At 41.0% G+C, this 17,146-nt stretch overlaps 1 protein-coding gene across 2 annotated transcripts in view; it reads right to left on the bottom strand.

Moving 5' to 3' along the window:
* Positions 1-17,146, bottom strand: part of limk1a (LIM domain kinase 1a) — a 56,212-nt gene that overhangs the window by 22,895 nt on the left and 16,171 nt on the right. Inside the window, exons 1-2 of one of the 2 annotated variants that reach the window (XM_037776080.1) lie at positions 16,216-16,458; positions 4,586-4,724 (exon numbers count right to left, since the gene is read on the bottom strand). In XM_037776080.1, coding sequence (XP_037632008.1) covers positions 4,586-4,724; positions 16,216-16,355 — 279 coding nt within the window. In that variant the 5' untranslated portion in view covers positions 16,356-16,458. Of the gene's footprint in view, positions 1-4,585; positions 4,725-16,215; positions 16,459-17,146 lie in introns of those variants that run through there. The other variant, XM_037776079.1, reaches the window with a different exon arrangement.

Here is a 17,146-nt window from a genome sequence, read left to right as displayed (position 1 = left end):
AGGGGCCCACGATCGATATAAAACAATATCATACGCCCATTTAACACAATCAGTTACATTTATATCAAAAAACAATGGAAAAGCAATCTATTATTTTTAATAAAACCAATAAATATAAAGTGGAAATTTAAAATGTTAAAGTTCATCTTCTCACCAACATCAACTCGCTCATCTATATCATCACTCCACCATTAAATCAAAGAAGGTTTGACCCAAGGCCATGGTGTTTAATCCTTAATGTCTTGCTGGTCCACACTGAACTGATGTCCACTCTAAAGACACACAGGAGTGTGGAGAGCAGGCTGATGACAGACAGAGCGTTGTGGCAAAGATAACACAGTAAGGGGGAGAAACCGTGAAACCAGAATCTTCTCCCAAACTTTGGACGTGTAACAGGCCCAGGTCGATGTCTGGCCCCGCTCCCATCAGCTGGCTCTAAGCCCTGAGCTGTTTGCAGAAAGGCTGACCGACTCTGAACTGATGTGGAGATGGCTGGGATTACTGCACATTCATCTGTCAGTAACCGGTGTGATGGACGGATAGAGTGAAGGAAGGCTGGTAGGAGAGGAAATCCAATTACATCAGTTAATTAGTATTCAGCACATACATCAGTCTCAGTAAGGACAGTAAATAACTGAGTACCATCCTCTGGCTGAATTACTGCCAGTTTACTCAAGGCTGACGGTGCTGACTGGAGCAGAAGCGGCAGATGAAGCTACACACACACACACACACACACACACACACACACACACACACACACCAGCATGCTCATACTGTACAAACCATAGACTGTTTATAAAGATGGACGGTATGACAGCTCCCCATAAGTGAAGCCAAAACATCTGGATCGCCCCCTGGTTAAGTAGTTCTTATCACGCTGATGTATGTTGTTCAAGTGTTAATTTTTCTGATAAGTTTTGTTTTGATTAGTTATTTGATTCTATAAAAAGATGGCAAGACGTCATGATTGGCAGCTGGGAGTCTCTCTCGCTGACAAGCTGCGGCCGTGCTCGCCTCGCGCGATTGGTTCGGGCGACCGCGACACCGCGGCTCCACCGCCTGATCACCAAATTACGTCAAGATCTCAAGATAGCACCTCCCGCATCCGGGATATTTTGGGTTCACTTCTGTACTGTACTGGGTGTAAGCAGAGACACCTCGTCCATCCTTATATACAGTCTACGGCACAAACACACAGACAGTGCCCTCAATATTATAGTCTGAGATCATATTCAATTAGGACAATGGGCCCATCCACAGTGCAGCAGTGGTCACTGACAAAACAAAATAAAAAAATTCAATCACACTTTCAAAAAGAGAATTGTTTCTATGTTCACTGAAAAGTTATTTTGATGTTGACAACTCATCCTTGAGATTGGAAACAGCAGTCGACAAAACAAACAATCTGCAGTCAAGGTCCACTTGCTCGCTTGTTCTGGAGCGTTAAACGGCTCCACAATTGCAATTGGAATTGAAAATGTTTACGAAAAATGTCATGACGCCCACAATGTGCTATATTTAAATACACACAGTGGGGAAATAGGCCAGATAAACATAGTTCAGTTGGTGAGCAAATTGTAAAAATGTTTTAAAATCTTCTTGTGTTAAGAAATCTGGCTTCAGAACCACCAAAAACAAATCACTTGTTTCTTGTTTTTTCTTTGCCCTCTCTCTCATCATCAACAAACATTACAGTCCTGCAAACCATGAAATAAAAAGCCAATCGGTGGCAAAAATAAAGATTTAACGAGTAAAGACAAGGGGGAGCGAGAGGGGTATGACATGCAACAAAGGTCCCAAGGCTGAAATTGAACCCAGGACGTTGCGGTAATGTGGCGTGCACTACTGTAACCACTTGGCTACCAAGCTCGCATGGTGGGCATCACTGTGGTAGGAGTGATGAAATCCCACCCCTTACTCATGTTTTGTTTCTGTCTGGCTGACCATCAGCTCTACGTTACAGCCAGCAGACACTGACTCATCTCTGCATCATGAAGTGTTGTCACTAACAGATGTCAGGGTGACTGTGCAGGACTGGAGGACACTTCTTCTTTCTGGGTGTGGCACAGACGTAGGGAGCTGACCTTCGTGTCTACACGGTAAAACAATTGGGCTGGCCACTTTGGCAACTTAAGGCTGATTGGCTGACCGTTCTCCAAATGTACTAAAGTGTAACTGCAGAGACAGTCAATCAGTGCCTTTGCACTGTAAAAGCAGCAATAAACCAGAGAAGGAGAAAGACGAGGTCTCTCCACCCAATTCACTTTAGAGTCTCCTACATGTTTCATTACTGAGATTGCACTGCAAAGGACGAGCTGTCTGGAGGCCGAGTAAATGATAAAACATGCGCACACACACACACACACACACACACACACTCAGAGATGCAGAGAAAGGCAGAGCCGTGACTGATTTCTGTTCATCGTGACCATGACACATGACCTGCCAGAAGCTGCTGGCTGCTGTATCTGACCGGGAGGCAAATGTGTCAAAGAAGATGCTTTATGTGCAACAAAAGAACTCAGTATTTTATTCTAACCAGCTTCTCCTATCTTAGGAACACCGACATTCAGTCAATTATTGATTGAGTCAATAGTCTGGGAGGCTTTAAAGGCTCAAATGGCCACCAAACATATTGTACAGACAAATGGATTTTGACAAAAATGATTTTAAAGGAAATTGAAATAACAATTTATTGATATTTTGTCTAAAAATAAACCTAAAAAAGGGAAGTTAATACTCAAAATGTTGTACAATTTAAACACCAATTGAAATAACTTTAGTTAAATCCCACTTCAAAAAGCCCTTTACTGTCTGCTACTAGTGAAACCTTTTAAAATACAAATGATTAGTTAGTGTTGACTGTGGATAATTTCCCTGTCATATAAGCTTCATGCTAAGTAGACAGGCGGTAGTTTTACAGAATATGAGCCGTACATATTTCCACACACGTCTGCTGCCACGGCTGATAATTCTAATTTTACCTCACTGGGTGGTGTGAACACAACAAGGATTACCAAAACCAACTCTGCAAAGTTTACCAGAGATGAATGAGCAGGGAAATGCCCATCACAAATGAATAAAACCCAAGTAGGGGTGTAAGAAAATACAGAAAATATTGAGTATCGCAATATCATGTTTTCTGATACTGTATCGATTCTCAAAAACACTGTTTTGATTTTTAATTAATAGTCTGCATGCAGTGATTAATTCAGTCAATACTACATTTCATTGGCAAAGATATATGTGCCTCAAAGTAGTGCTATGACGTTGGATGTTACAGGGACTGTGATTAATGCAAATACAGATCTCACTGTTCTGATTGCATAAAAGAAATTAACTTTTTTTACTCAGATTTTATACATATGGTGGTGTGTTCTTTATACTATGACAGTTTTCTAAAATTTGATTTTAAAAAATCGCAGTATATCACCTTGCTTACAGTATTGCAATATATTGTATCATGATACGTATCGTATGGCCATACTCTTGCCAATACACAGCCCTAAACCCAAGTCGACGTCTTCAGATGTCTTGTTTTGTCTGACTCTCCAACACACAAAAATATTCGGTTTATTATCACATAAGATAAAGAAAAGACACAAATCCTCACAACGGAGAAGCTGGAACACGAACTCGAGAGTGTTTGCCATTTTTTCTAATAACCAAATGAACATTTCAATGTATAGTACAGTAGATGAAAACGTGTAGCAAACTGAAAGAGGCTAAACTCAACATACATTCTAGGTGTTTTGTGTGTGATTTTGGAGAGGTCTGTGTGCGTGCCTTTTTGCAAACTAAAGCCCTGAAAATGGCCTTTGCATTTGTACCAAGAGGTGGTCTGTGTTTGGGGCTGAAAAGAGCACCAAAATTGCACTGCATCGCCTCATCAGCATTAACACAGCCTCAGCTGCATCTCTCCAACCACCTCAGCAAGGTTGAGTTCATTTGGAGCCAGCAGATTACCAAAGAGGCACCAAAAAGTATACACTACTGCCCGAGCAAAATTGCATTTCATCTGCATTTGTGCTGCTGCTGGCTTTGCGCTGACAGGAAATTATGGCCCTATGACAACATATTCTATTACACCAACATACAGTATTAATCAGTTTCTTCAAGCTTTGAATGTGTGTGAATCCATCACTAATCAACAAATAGACACAACTCTCCTTTGATGCTGGTATCTTGTCTTTTCTATAATGCAGCAGCACTTATCAGCGGAGGCTCACTCTATTGTTTATCTGCTTTCCGGTGCTGTGACCACATCTATTCTGCACATGAACCTCTCTGCTCTCCTGTGTCACAACAACAGCTCCGACTTTCACTGGTGGTCTGTAAGACAATCTGACAAAGCAGCCAAAGGCATCAGGGTCAGTTACAGGTCTGGCACAGATCCTACGTGCATGTATATATATGTTGGCACAAACCAACCAGTGAGGCTGTAAATGCATAGACTCAGGTGTGTGCGTGTTTGTCCTCTTGCATGTATGTGCGTGCTGGTGAGCTGTAACTCGAGGTTCATCAGCAGACAAAGAACCAGGGAGGTGAAGAGAGATGAGAGTCAGCGGATGGATCCTCTTACCATGATGAGGCCGGTGGTGATCGGGTCGTTGCAGCCATGGCACAGCTCCCCGAATTTGGCCCAGTAGTCCTTCTTGCAGAAGAGCCGTCCATCTTTTTCATAATACCAGTGGGACAGCGAGGCGCTGCACTCACAACACCTGACAGAAAAAGAGACGGAAAGATACACATGAGCAATTAATTAACACCTTTTAATACCAATGTTGCACCAAAATCTTTGACCGCAGAGAGCCAGCAACACATAAGGTCGCCATTTCTGGCAGCAGAAAATGTGACCCCACTATCCCTATCTTTTACTTTTCTGACTATATCTCTAAAATTCAAAATATTAGAATACATTTATGTTTTTAAACAATTTAGTTTTGTGTGTTTTCTGTCACATATTTGCCTCATTTAATATGCAAGTACAGTGGGGTCACGTTTTCTGACGACAGCCGTCAGAAATGGTGACCTCATGTGTTGCTGGCTCTATGAAGTCACAGATTTTGGTGTAACACCAAAAAATAGTGAACACCTATCATGAAGTCCCAGAGCCCTGAGTGATGTATTGAAATCGCACAACTTACAGTCCAAAACCCAAAGCTATTCAATTTACAGTAACACAATTATTTTTGCATTTTTGCTTGATAAATGACTAATGAAAATTGTTGATTAATTGTCCTTGAAGAAAGTAATCGGAAAACACAGTGTCCAACGCCATCGGTATGTCACTGAATCAGCAGCTCAGACCTCCAGGAACTTTAAATGTTGTAGTGTTGACAGGACATTATGTTGCGCTGCACTCTCTAAACCGTACTTGACCCTTCTAATGACACCCTGCAGGGCCCCAAATTATAGTTTACATGGTGATAATAATCCCTTTGTGGATCTATAACACACCACCATAACTGAGGTGGAACAGATACCTGAGAGATCTCACTAAAACACACAACTTAATGGCAAAATGGAGGAACACAACTCCAACAGCATGCTTTTCAGTGCGGTGTGTGCCATATATAAACATTTCATCAACCAACATCAATCAGTAACAGAAATCAAACTTAATGTAACTGTTCATATAGCGCTCATATAAGACTCCAACCCTGATGACACGGGTTAGATTCCCGGGTGGCTAACTGTACTCGGTGCAATGACAATAAATTTGAATCTAATCTATTTTCCTTTCACAAAAGATGCCCCTCATTTATTCAAACTGTACAGACAGTCTGAGCACCATCAGACATCTGTACTCATCTGTAGAGCTGTCTGGTCTGTCTGTAAATGTCCAGAGTGACGTCAGCCTGATAGACATCAGATGCCGACAAAGAGTCGGAGACAGACAGAGGCTGATAATATGGTGACAAAGAGTGTGTGTGGAGGAGGATACGACAAACACACTCTTAGTTCACTGGAAATGCAAATAAGCAAACACACTCATCTGCAAATGCTGGTTTGATATTCAAAATAATAATAAAAACAGGTGAGTCAAGGTTATTTCCTGGTAAGTGATGATAGATGATGATTCTTATTAAAAGAAAGAGGATGTTAACAATCTCATATAACTCAGGCCCTCCTGTTGGTGGAAAAACACACCAGGATAATCCAGCTAGCACCTTACTGATCTTCCCATTGATTAGAAAATGCTGTTCATTTTTATTATAACATGTTTTCATGTATTCGTTGATAAGTGGGCACATTTGCTCTGCGTGTGGCCATAAATCAAAATGTGTGCTAATCCCTTCGCTTATGGTAAAAGCATTTCTATATGTGTGAGTTAGTGCACTTGCATCTGCGTGCTTGCAGGCTTGTATGTAATCTGTATAAATCTGTCTGTGTCTAACGGCCATGACTAAGTGAGTGTCTCCACTCCTTCCCAGTGGAGCTTCCCTCCCATCAGCCCCTCCGTCTGGCCTCGTCCCAGCTCAGGGCAGCTTAAAACCAGGCCTGTTTGCTCTGAAAATATTAAAGAGTGTGCATGGCTTCAAAGAATAATTCACTTCTTCCCTTGTGTCAACCTAATTTCCTGCTGTTTACATTTGCATATGAAATTTCTTTATTTTAGTGATATTGCTGACTGAGTTCTTAGTGTCTGGCACTGATGGGACAATTATAAAGGTGCTGGTTGCCTCGTATTCTGTCAAAAAATGACTACGCTGACTCGTAGGTTGCTGATTTCATACATTCCTCAGACCACATTCAAACTCAATAAAATATTACATTAGAATAACAGTTATATATTGATTACAATGCATACTTTGTCCTAGTATCACTTTATTTTATTTTCAAGCAAAATGACAAACATCTCCTTGCTTTAGCTTCTCATTTGTGAGGAGTTGCTGCTTTCTTTGTCTTGTTTGACAGCACATGTCACTTTGGGCTTTTGGAAAATAGCGATGGGCATTTTTCCTTACTTTCTGACATTTAATGGACCAAACGATCGATCCATGAATAGAGAAAATAATCTGCAGATTAATCAGTAATGAAATAGTTGTTAGTTGCAGCCCTACACACACCACTCTGTTGTAGAATTGTTCGTCGAAGCTTTAAATGTGATCCAAATCTGTGCAGTTATATCCCCTTTTCCTTTCCTCATTATCTCACAGAGACAAGAAGACTTTGCTGTTGAACATGTCTGTGGATGGTTGGTAAAGGATGAATACATTCAGCAGAAGCAGCAACTCGCTATATGACTTTGCCCCAGGTGTTACTGCACCTACTATGCAAGCTTGCACATACACACACACATAACCTTGCAGCACATGCAGACACACAGATACAATTTATTTATCAGACAGACAGACACACCCACTCTTCCCAGCATCTGCATGCAGAACTTCCCTGCAGCTCAGCAGATTGTTGCAGAGCTGCTTCAGTATGCAGCGTGTTTGGGTGAGCATGGGGGGGGGGGAGACTTGGAAGTGGGTCAAGGCTTTCAGAAGACGTCCGCAGCAGACGTCCGAGCCAGGAGCCACTCAGCTGTCTTGGCTCTCTGCCGCTCGATAACTGTCTTCCACTGCACATGCACACGCATCCTGCAAACCCCTGCAGGGGCAAAGTCATACCTGGGGAGGATACACACAGGTGCACGTAGATGTGTTTGCACACACACACTTCTTAATGCTCTGAGGTTAGTAAAACCTCTCGGAGCAGAGCTGGGAGTGGCAGCAGAGTATTAAAGATATGGGTGAATACATTAGTGAATCCCAGATGGAGACGCCAAATTTCTGCCTTCAGGACAAGAATCTAATCTCAGAGGTAGAAGAGAAAAAAGCAACTCAAGCCTTCCATGAATATAAAAAAAAAAACCCACCATAATAAAAAATCTAATTTTTGTGCTCACATTTGGGCGTTTTAGTGTGACTGTGTTTGTGTGTGCATCGGCACGGACGTATAAGAGGATTATCAGTGTGAAAGACTCAGGGAGAGTCTTTGCCCACTCTGCTATGATGCTCCCGAAAATCGAGCTGAATAAAAAGCTTAGCGGTCTCTCTCACACGCTCCGATACCTTGATGTGCGAAAATCAAAATCAAACTAAATATCACATGCCTTTTCGCAAATCAATAATGATGTTCAAGGACAGAAGAAGAAGTGAGTTTGAGAAAATCTGTAGAGAAAAGACTGATTAAAAAAAGACAATAAAGACGGAATAACACAGACGTTTGATTGATTTAAGATGCAATGATGAAGGGAAAAATAGTTAAAAAGCAAACAAAAGGCAGGATGCTCAGACATAAATAACTCGCACGAACAAGTGAGAGGTAGCAGAGCAGGTTTCAGACACCATGAAAACCAGCTGGATCCCCCCCAGGGTCAGCAAACAACCAATGAACAGATGAGAACGAGGGAGTGGAGTTAGTAAATCTGCAACTGTCCCCCCTCCTGCTGCTCAAATCCCTGATGGAATTAGCTAAAAGAGAGAAGAGAGAAATAAATCCCCTTTTCCAGGTCAAAAGGGGGCAGCTTTTTCCCCGACCTCTCACCTTCCTCTGTTTGTGTTTGCTAACATTTGTCTCTAGCTGAGTCCTGTCACGATTAGTTACTCTGTCTCTAATCTACAAAGACTAGTTTTATACTCTTGTCTTCTAGGTGAGTGGTTCTCAACCTGGGGGGTCAGGACCCCTCCAAGATATTGTAGATCAGAAGGGTTTTGAGATACTTAACAAGCAATAAGACTAATGCTGCTTTCACATGGAATCAGGCTGTTTTTATCTGTTTGAGTATAATTTTATCTTTGTAAGGTGTCCTTGGGTGTCTTGACAGGTGCCACCACATAAATTGTACTATTATTATTATTATTATTATTATCAGAAGGCAAAAAAGTTGGTTATGAATCTCAATTAGTGGACATGAAATCTTAAAATAAATCTGCCTGAGGTAAAAAAAAAAAAAAACAGTATAAAGCAAAGAATATATACAGTATGTACTGTATGTATGTGTGAGTGTGTTTGTGTGTCTTATAAAATTATGGTTTGTCAGATTAATCACCATATGCTGTTTTTTATTAGTCTGCTATTATTCATATTTATTATTCCCAGTGAGAAGATCACATTGGACAGTTTCATGATGTAATATGTTTTTGATTGACCGTACATCCTGTTCATCACGCTGGCGGCCTGACCCAGGTCAATACATAATGTGATTAATTTGTCCCAGTTGATATGAATGAGCTGAAGTTGAATGAAAACAACATCAGGTCTGAATGAATGAATGAAATTAAATTCCCCCGAGGGACTGAACTGCTGAACTGCTGAAGAGGATGAGTAAATATATTGAAGGAGAAATGATGACTTACAGATGCCTTAAAAATGTGTCATCTGCATTAACATACTCTCTGTCACCATTCAGCATACACAGCAGATGCATACAAATATATAGTTATTTTTTGTTTATGTGGGTTTAAACTAAAGCTCAAACAAGGACACAGAAAATTCATCTGTACCGGTTTACAACAACTGCCTATCAAAATGAACTGAAACACAGAAACACACACACAGGCAGGGAAATGGCAAATTGGTCAATTAATTATTAATTAGAGCTAAATGTTTCCATCATTTCAGATGTGTGTTGGTGAAGCATGCAGAGCTTTGTGGTTTAACATGTCAGCTCAAATATGAGTCTGCCCTGCAGCTACTCAGCTAAAATGGTGCAAAGATAATGCATGTATCTAAAGTAGGGTTCACGTCTGAACCAGGGCTGCAACCATTTATTTAATAAAACAAATACAAATAATTTTGCAAATAATTGGTTAACTGTCGAAAGACAAAATGCCCAGAGCCCAAAGTGACATCCAAAACCCAAAGACATTCAATTTACAATCATATGTGATAAAGAAATCCTCACATTTGGGAAGCTGGAACTGAAGAATATTTGGCATTTCCACTATCTATAAATCGACTAATCGTTGCAGCTCTAATCTGAACAAAGCAGTATGTGCAGTTACTACATGCAAACAAGGAGCTCTTGTACTTTATTTGTTCTTGCATCTCAGTGTGACTTCTTTTAAGATAAGCCCTCGAACGCCTCGCAGTGAGATAAAACCAAACCAGAGTTTAATCTGACTCCCACACATACCACGCTGACCATCCAGCTCTGGTCGGCATTTTATGGTGTGTGTGTGTGCGCGTGGGTGTGTGTACATGTAGCCACAGGCCATTAAATGACGCATGGCCTGACACCCCTACAGGATGCAGGAAGAGTCTAAAGGAAACAGTGGTGTGTATGTTCTGGTGGAGGTGTGAGCAGGTTCATTACCAACAGACAGATGCAAAGCTGAAAGATTTACAAGGAGCCACACCTCTCAAACACCCCGAACACACACACATGCACATACGTGTGTACATCCTCATTAATTATTAAATCTTCGATCATCTGCGCCAAGCTCAGAGGGATATCCATCACCATTTCTATCTGCAAAGACAGCAGAAATGCTTTTGAGTACTTCTGATCAATAAGCCCATACATCAGTCGGCTCGGCCTTCCAGTAAAAATCAGTAAAGTTCAGACTATGAACGTCGTCTGATGGAAACAAATGAGTCTACTGCATGAAATAGTGCTCAGCTGTTGTCGCTGTACTTGCGGGCTAAGCTGAAATCCTCACAGACAAAGAGAAAATACAACCTCTGGGAAAGAGACGAGGGGGTTGTGGGATAGAGGGATGGTCACACACACACAAACACACACACACACACACACACACACACACGGGTGAAACTCAAGCTGAGGAAATGGCAGACTGTCTGGGGGAGACCCCTCTCTTTCCACTCAGAGGAGACATAAATAGTCGGGGAAAATCCTGGTCCAGTGCCAAGATTTCCACTGCTCATATCTTCCATAAGGATTCCCACGTGGAGACGGGGATGCACGTACATGTGTGTGTGTGTGTGTTTGTGTGTGTGTGTGTTTGTATGCTAACAAATAAATCTACCAAACACACACATTCAAGGTCACATTCATCCCGTTCCCACACACCCCCTTTTTTTGTTCCCCTTAATTTATCCTCCGTCTCCTCTCCTCCCCTCCTCCTTCTCCATGGCAACACAGAATGCCATAGCGATGATGTCACCCTCTCACATAGAATAAGAGGCATTACCTCATGCTAACCCCCACATCTCTCTCTGTTGGGTGGTTTCAAACTCCACCAGGAAATCCCTCAGCCAATCAGGCTCCAGTCTGCTCCCTTGACCTCGGCAAACACAAGCTCAGCAGCATTCACACCGGCGTTAACCCCTCGAGAACTGCTACAGTTAAAGAAGTAAAAACACAGTTGCAGGTTGTGCATTTTAAACAATACCTATAATTGCGCCCTCTGCAGCTTCAGCTCTGCACTGACTGTGGGAGACAATCTCTTTATTTGTGGTCCATTCAGCTGGTGAACAGGAGCCCTGACAGACTGTGAGTAAATGATGTGCACGGCAGCAGTTTCCTTTGTGACTGTTAAGCCGCCCTGACTGACTGGCTGTCAGCACAGTCGGTCCGGGGCCGTCTCACTTGTTCCACTGGGAGGAAGTGATAAAAGGTTTCAGCGAGCTCTGGGAACCAGGATGAGTGCTGTTCAGCATGAGAGACAGCAGAGATCCTGTTCATTATCAGGTCTCTTTTACAAAATAGTTGAGAGTGTCTTTTTCCAGCAGCTTAACACAAACAGAGGAAACTGATACATGAAGTGAAAACAGCCCAGTGAGTCAGTTCAGGTAGCAGAATCTCAGCATCATGTAGAGCTCAGCTTATCAATTCCTGAAAACAAAGAAATACAAGACGATAGATTTCATTATTGATCTGTCCTGTATTTCGACTGTTATTTTAAGACATCCCACTTGTTAGTATAAGTTTTGTGTTGCTTAATACTTCAAGAATTAAATGAGAAATGTTAATACTATTGACTGGAATTATCATAGATAGTATGCAGACTATGAGAACTATCGGTCCTATTTGTAGACTACTGAATGTATTCAACCTCTCTGACTGATAAAAGTCACCATCGGCCACCATCAAAGTCAGACTAATAAAATCACTATCTCTTTTCTATAAGTTTCTATAAAATATCATGTTGTTGATCGAGAGAGAGAGCAACTGTGATGCCTAGCTAGCTCCAAAAACTGAAGCTGCCTTGATCTCAAGAGGTTATCGGTACCTTTGTTTGACTGATGTCAGAGCAAGTCGGACAGAAATCAATCCCAGGCCGGACAACGCCGTGGTAGCGACCTGTAAATCACAAGGTAGCCACGCCCTAAAGTATACCCTGCTTTATGGTCTATTTGACTCTAAATGGGACCATAAGTAACTAAATGAACATCATGCTGTATTGAAGAAGACGTGAAACTAGTGATTGAGACCATAAACTCATGTTTACAATATTAACTGAGGTAATAAATCAAGTGAGAAGTAGGGTCATTTTCTCCTACACTTCTATACAATCAGACTTCTTTTTGCAACCAGAGGAGTCGCCCCCGCTGGCTGTTAGAAAGAATGCAAGTTTAAGACACTTCAGCATTGGCTTCACTTTACAGACCCGGAGGTAGCCCACTGATCTACACATCCCTGGCCATCTTGAACAAGCCTATTGAGATAAGATCCAGGAAGTCCACTTTGAGTAACAGATTAATGCGTTTCAGACGCCTAAAAACTAAAAACTGCACGGTGGTTTGTAATACTCACAGGAAAGTTATCACGGCAGCAATATTCTCATCATTCATCACGATGATCGCAAGGTAAATGGTGGAAATACAGCATTCGCTTTACAAAATAATCTACCAGGAAATGTGTGCTCGAATGTATTTGATTGGCCACCTTGCCGGATGACGTCACTTTGCTGCAAAAGTTGAGCCTCATGGAATTCAAGAATGACCTTTAATGCTTAACTTTTAAGCCTACAGGAAAGTCAGATTAATCTTCATGACACCTGAGCAAACTGCATTCAATAAAATCAAAGAGTGCAGGCTGTTTTTTGTATGATACAGTAGCTTAAAGAGTGTGAATGCTGACAAAGGCTGAATAATTTTTATGAAATGATCAAGGTCAAATATTAAAGTGACAGGACTCACAAAGTAGAGAGAAAATGAGGACGTTAATCCCCCTTTCTTTAATCACATGCAGGGTTTAAATCTGGAGTTTATCTTGTGCACAACGCAACAAAATTGAATTTTCAAAGTGTGATTAAAGTATTGTAGTGAGAGCCAAAGGTTGGAGCTCGGGAACAGGTGATTAATCAAAAAGTGCCAACACACAGGACGCCTCCTTTCTCCTCTCTGCCAATGTTATCAGCAGTTATGAACCCTGCTGACGTCACGGCGAGGAGGACAAGGAGTTCTTGGTGCAGACACAGAACAGAGTGTCACTGGATGTGCGTAAAAGGAGAATATCAATCAAAATGACAAGCCTCAATCAAAAATCTAACAGCTTTTAGTGCAACAATGACAGTTAACATATGTATGTATATTATGTGATGACTGGAGGTAACACAACAGACCTCTTTCTCTCATTACTTTTACTCTTTACTGCCTCAATTAACGTATTTTTGATTGGAAAAAAAACATACAAAATTATATACATGTAGCTCTAAAACAACATATTGTATGTAGTGTCAACATCAGTTTCATGTCCTGCTGAAATATCATATTAATACCTAATAACTCAAAGGACAAACAGTAGATCTGTATAGTAGGAAAGTTTCAGGTTTGTAACAATGAGTCATACTATTTGAGGCAAAAAAAAAATCTAATTCCAAATAAAAGGATCTTTGGGAAGATTTTACTTTGTCTTTAATTTACAAACAATAATTGAATGCAAAGTTGTGGGAAGGTGCCACTTGGATCTTTCATTTAGACAAAAAGGCCATAAAATCAGCCTGTAAACTGTTTAATATGATATGCATCATCTCTGTCTGCAGTTGGAACAATAATTTGGTGATCACTATGGTGACCAATTTGGTGGACTATTTGGGGATTTATACTTTATTATTACATACTTATATGAAAAAACAAAAACGAAGCATTCGAATACTGATACGAAGGTCTATTACCATGGCAACAGTCAAAGCTTCGAAGCATCGAAGCATTCAGGTCGGCCCTAATGGCCAAATTTTCTTTATTTTTTCTAAAAACTAGACATCCAATGAGATGAACAAATGAGTGTTCCTCTTTGACAGCCGGGTTTTGCTGGATAACTTGCTTATCTGCTTTGCCACACACCCACACACACACACACCAGACACCCACCCACCCAAACGCACGCACGCACGCACGCACGCACGCACGCACGCACGCACGCACGCACGCACGCACGCACGCACGCACGCACGCACGCACGCACGCACGCACGCACGCACGCACGCACGCACGCACGCACGCACGCACACACACACACACACACACACACACACACACACACACACACACACACACACACACACACACACACACACACACACACACACACACACACACACACAGTGCCATCAGTCATATGCAGGGCAGCAGGGTTTGATTCATTGTCTTGCTTTGACAGAAGAGGGAAGTCACTAACACATAGTAGTTTTTGGATCCAGAGCAGTGTGACTGATGTGTGGTGTGTCATTGAGGAAGTGAGAGACAATTTAAAGAGAAATGAGTAAATCAACTGAACACACACAGTGACACATTTCAGTATCTACATCCCTCTGACAGTCTGTACATTACCAGATACTGTAGATTTAACATTGAGTGTAATTTGAACACTGAATGGTGAAGTTCTGTGCTTCACATTTATGTCAGTTTAGGAGTTTCTGTGTGAAAACATGAGGGGAAGTGAAACAGACTTTCAGATGCTCCACCTCACTAATCATAAATAAACACGACAAATCATCAGTGTTAATATATGTATTATATTAATATATTCAGTTTACTGTGGTAGAGGACTTTTTTTTCTTAAAAAAATTGTCAAACCGATTAATTATCAAAATAGATAGCCGTTTAATTTAATAGTTGACAACCAATCGATCATCGTTGCACGTCAAGTATATTTAATATTTTGGGGTTTGGGACATTTTATAGACAAAACGATTTATTAATAAATTGATTAATTAATGAATCAATCAAGAAAATTGGCAGCTTAATCAATAATGATCATTAGTTGCAACTTCTATATTAAGTGCTAAGAAAATATCTAAAGAAAAGAATCTAAAGAATTTTATTAGCTTGCTTTACTTTGTTTATTTGATAAAAACTGTGCACATCAAATTTAAAAATATTTGCCGTAATGTCAATGTCATCTGTATTCCCTGTTAAATTCAATAGTAGAACTACAACTATTAGTCAATTCGTCAATTAGTCGATCGAAAGAATAAATAATCGGCAACTGTTTTAATTGATTCATTGTTTTTTTAAGCAACAGTGCGTCGGAGTGTTCTCAGAATACATATTATAGTGAGTCACACAGTTACACACACAAAGGTCAAGGACATTATAGTGAATTTAATATTCCTAGTCGGACAAACAAGACATTTGATGACGTCGCCTCGTTTTATAGACCAAACTGTTACTCAATTAATCAAGAAAATAGTCGTTAGAATGATAGATAATGAAAATAATTGTTGCAGCCCTATTCAACAGACTGCAAAACTGAAAAGAAAGAGTCAAAAAGAGACAGAATAATGGAAAGTTTGAACGTCTATTATTCCATAGCCACAAAGCAAACTCCATCTACTGAGGAAGACCGTGTGATACGGTCAAAAGCCCCAGAACAAACAGGTAAGTTAACCTTAAATTAAGATTGTTTTGTTAAGGGGCGCAGCAGCCCTGAGTTTAAATCTGACCCGCTGCCCTTTGCTGCATATCAACTCTTCTTTCTTTCTCTCCCTCTTTCCTGTCTATCTACAGCTGTTCTATCAAAAAAAAAAAAAAAAAGCCCCAAAATATATATAAAATAGATTGTTTAGTTAAAAATGTCACTCTTTTCACCGCAATGTCCCGGGTTTGATTCCGGCCTTGGGACCTTTGTTGTCACAACCCTCTCTCCCTCTCTCTGTCTAACCCCATTTCTACACTTTCATCTGTCAAATGAAGGCGAAAATGTCCCCCCAAAAAATGATCACAAAAAAAAAGTTTCACTCTGTGAGGCCTGACATCAACTAGAAACTCAACAAACATCCAGCCACGTACTGCCACTGGTCCACTTACTTTCTGAGTTGCTTCTCGCTGCGTTGGTTCTTTGCTGACATGTCACCCGTGGGAGCACCGGCCTTGTTTTGACAGTAAGAAGACAGACTCATGTCAGCAGCTCTGATGTTAAACTCGACCGGCCTCGCTGTCACAACCATCAGTGACTCTCTTTCTCTCTCTCTCTCTCTCTGTCTGTCTACTTCCTCTCAGTGCAGCTGCACAGAGGGGTCACGCTTTGTTCATCACTATTTCCTGTCCTCTGCCCCGCCCACCTCATGGCTGCTTATTTCTTCTTTTTAACCTCATTAGAGCCACCCTTGTAATGTGAACTCCCCATTTCCTAATACACTCAAAGATTCTGGAGGCACAAATTGAATTTTCCTATTATCCATCACCTATTAAACCCTTCCACCTCCTCTCAGCTCATTTCATTTACCTCACAGGAGCCCTGAGGTGCTTGGTTTTCTGAGGATGAGATGAGGCAGAGCGGCTCAATAACACCACAGTTATCACATAAAGGTGAGATCTGTGAAGAATAACTTCTTTTAAAAGCATAACTTAACTCACAGATATCAAACCCGTCTGTTCACGCAGCCTCAGACAACCAGCTGAGTCAGATAACGTCTACACTTCTATCAGCCTCGTCGACCAACTGCTCAGATTGATCCAAACATCCTCATCTTGACTCAGGCACACAGTACAGCCTTGCTGATAATTTGGCTGATCCAAGGAAGTAGATCAGCTAATATATGTAATATATCGCTATTAGCGTAAATGTCGGCAAATAAATAAAAAGAATAATTACAGAACAGTAATGTCAAATATATGTTTGAAGTTGTTTAGAGACATTGTCAACATCACATAGTTTGTCCATGAGAGAGCACTGACGAGTTTATTTAAAACCAAAATTGAAGGGATCCCTATTAAAAACGCTGCTGTGCTATTATTG

The sequence above is a fragment of the Sebastes umbrosus genome, chromosome 7 (genome assembly GCF_015220745.1).
Source record: "Sebastes umbrosus isolate fSebUmb1 chromosome 7, fSebUmb1.pri, whole genome shotgun sequence".
In the NCBI taxonomy this organism is placed as follows: Eukaryota; Metazoa; Chordata; class Actinopteri; order Perciformes; family Sebastidae; genus Sebastes; species Sebastes umbrosus.
The sequence above is the reverse complement of the archived record's forward strand: the minus strand, read 5'-3'. Positions and strand labels throughout refer to the sequence as shown.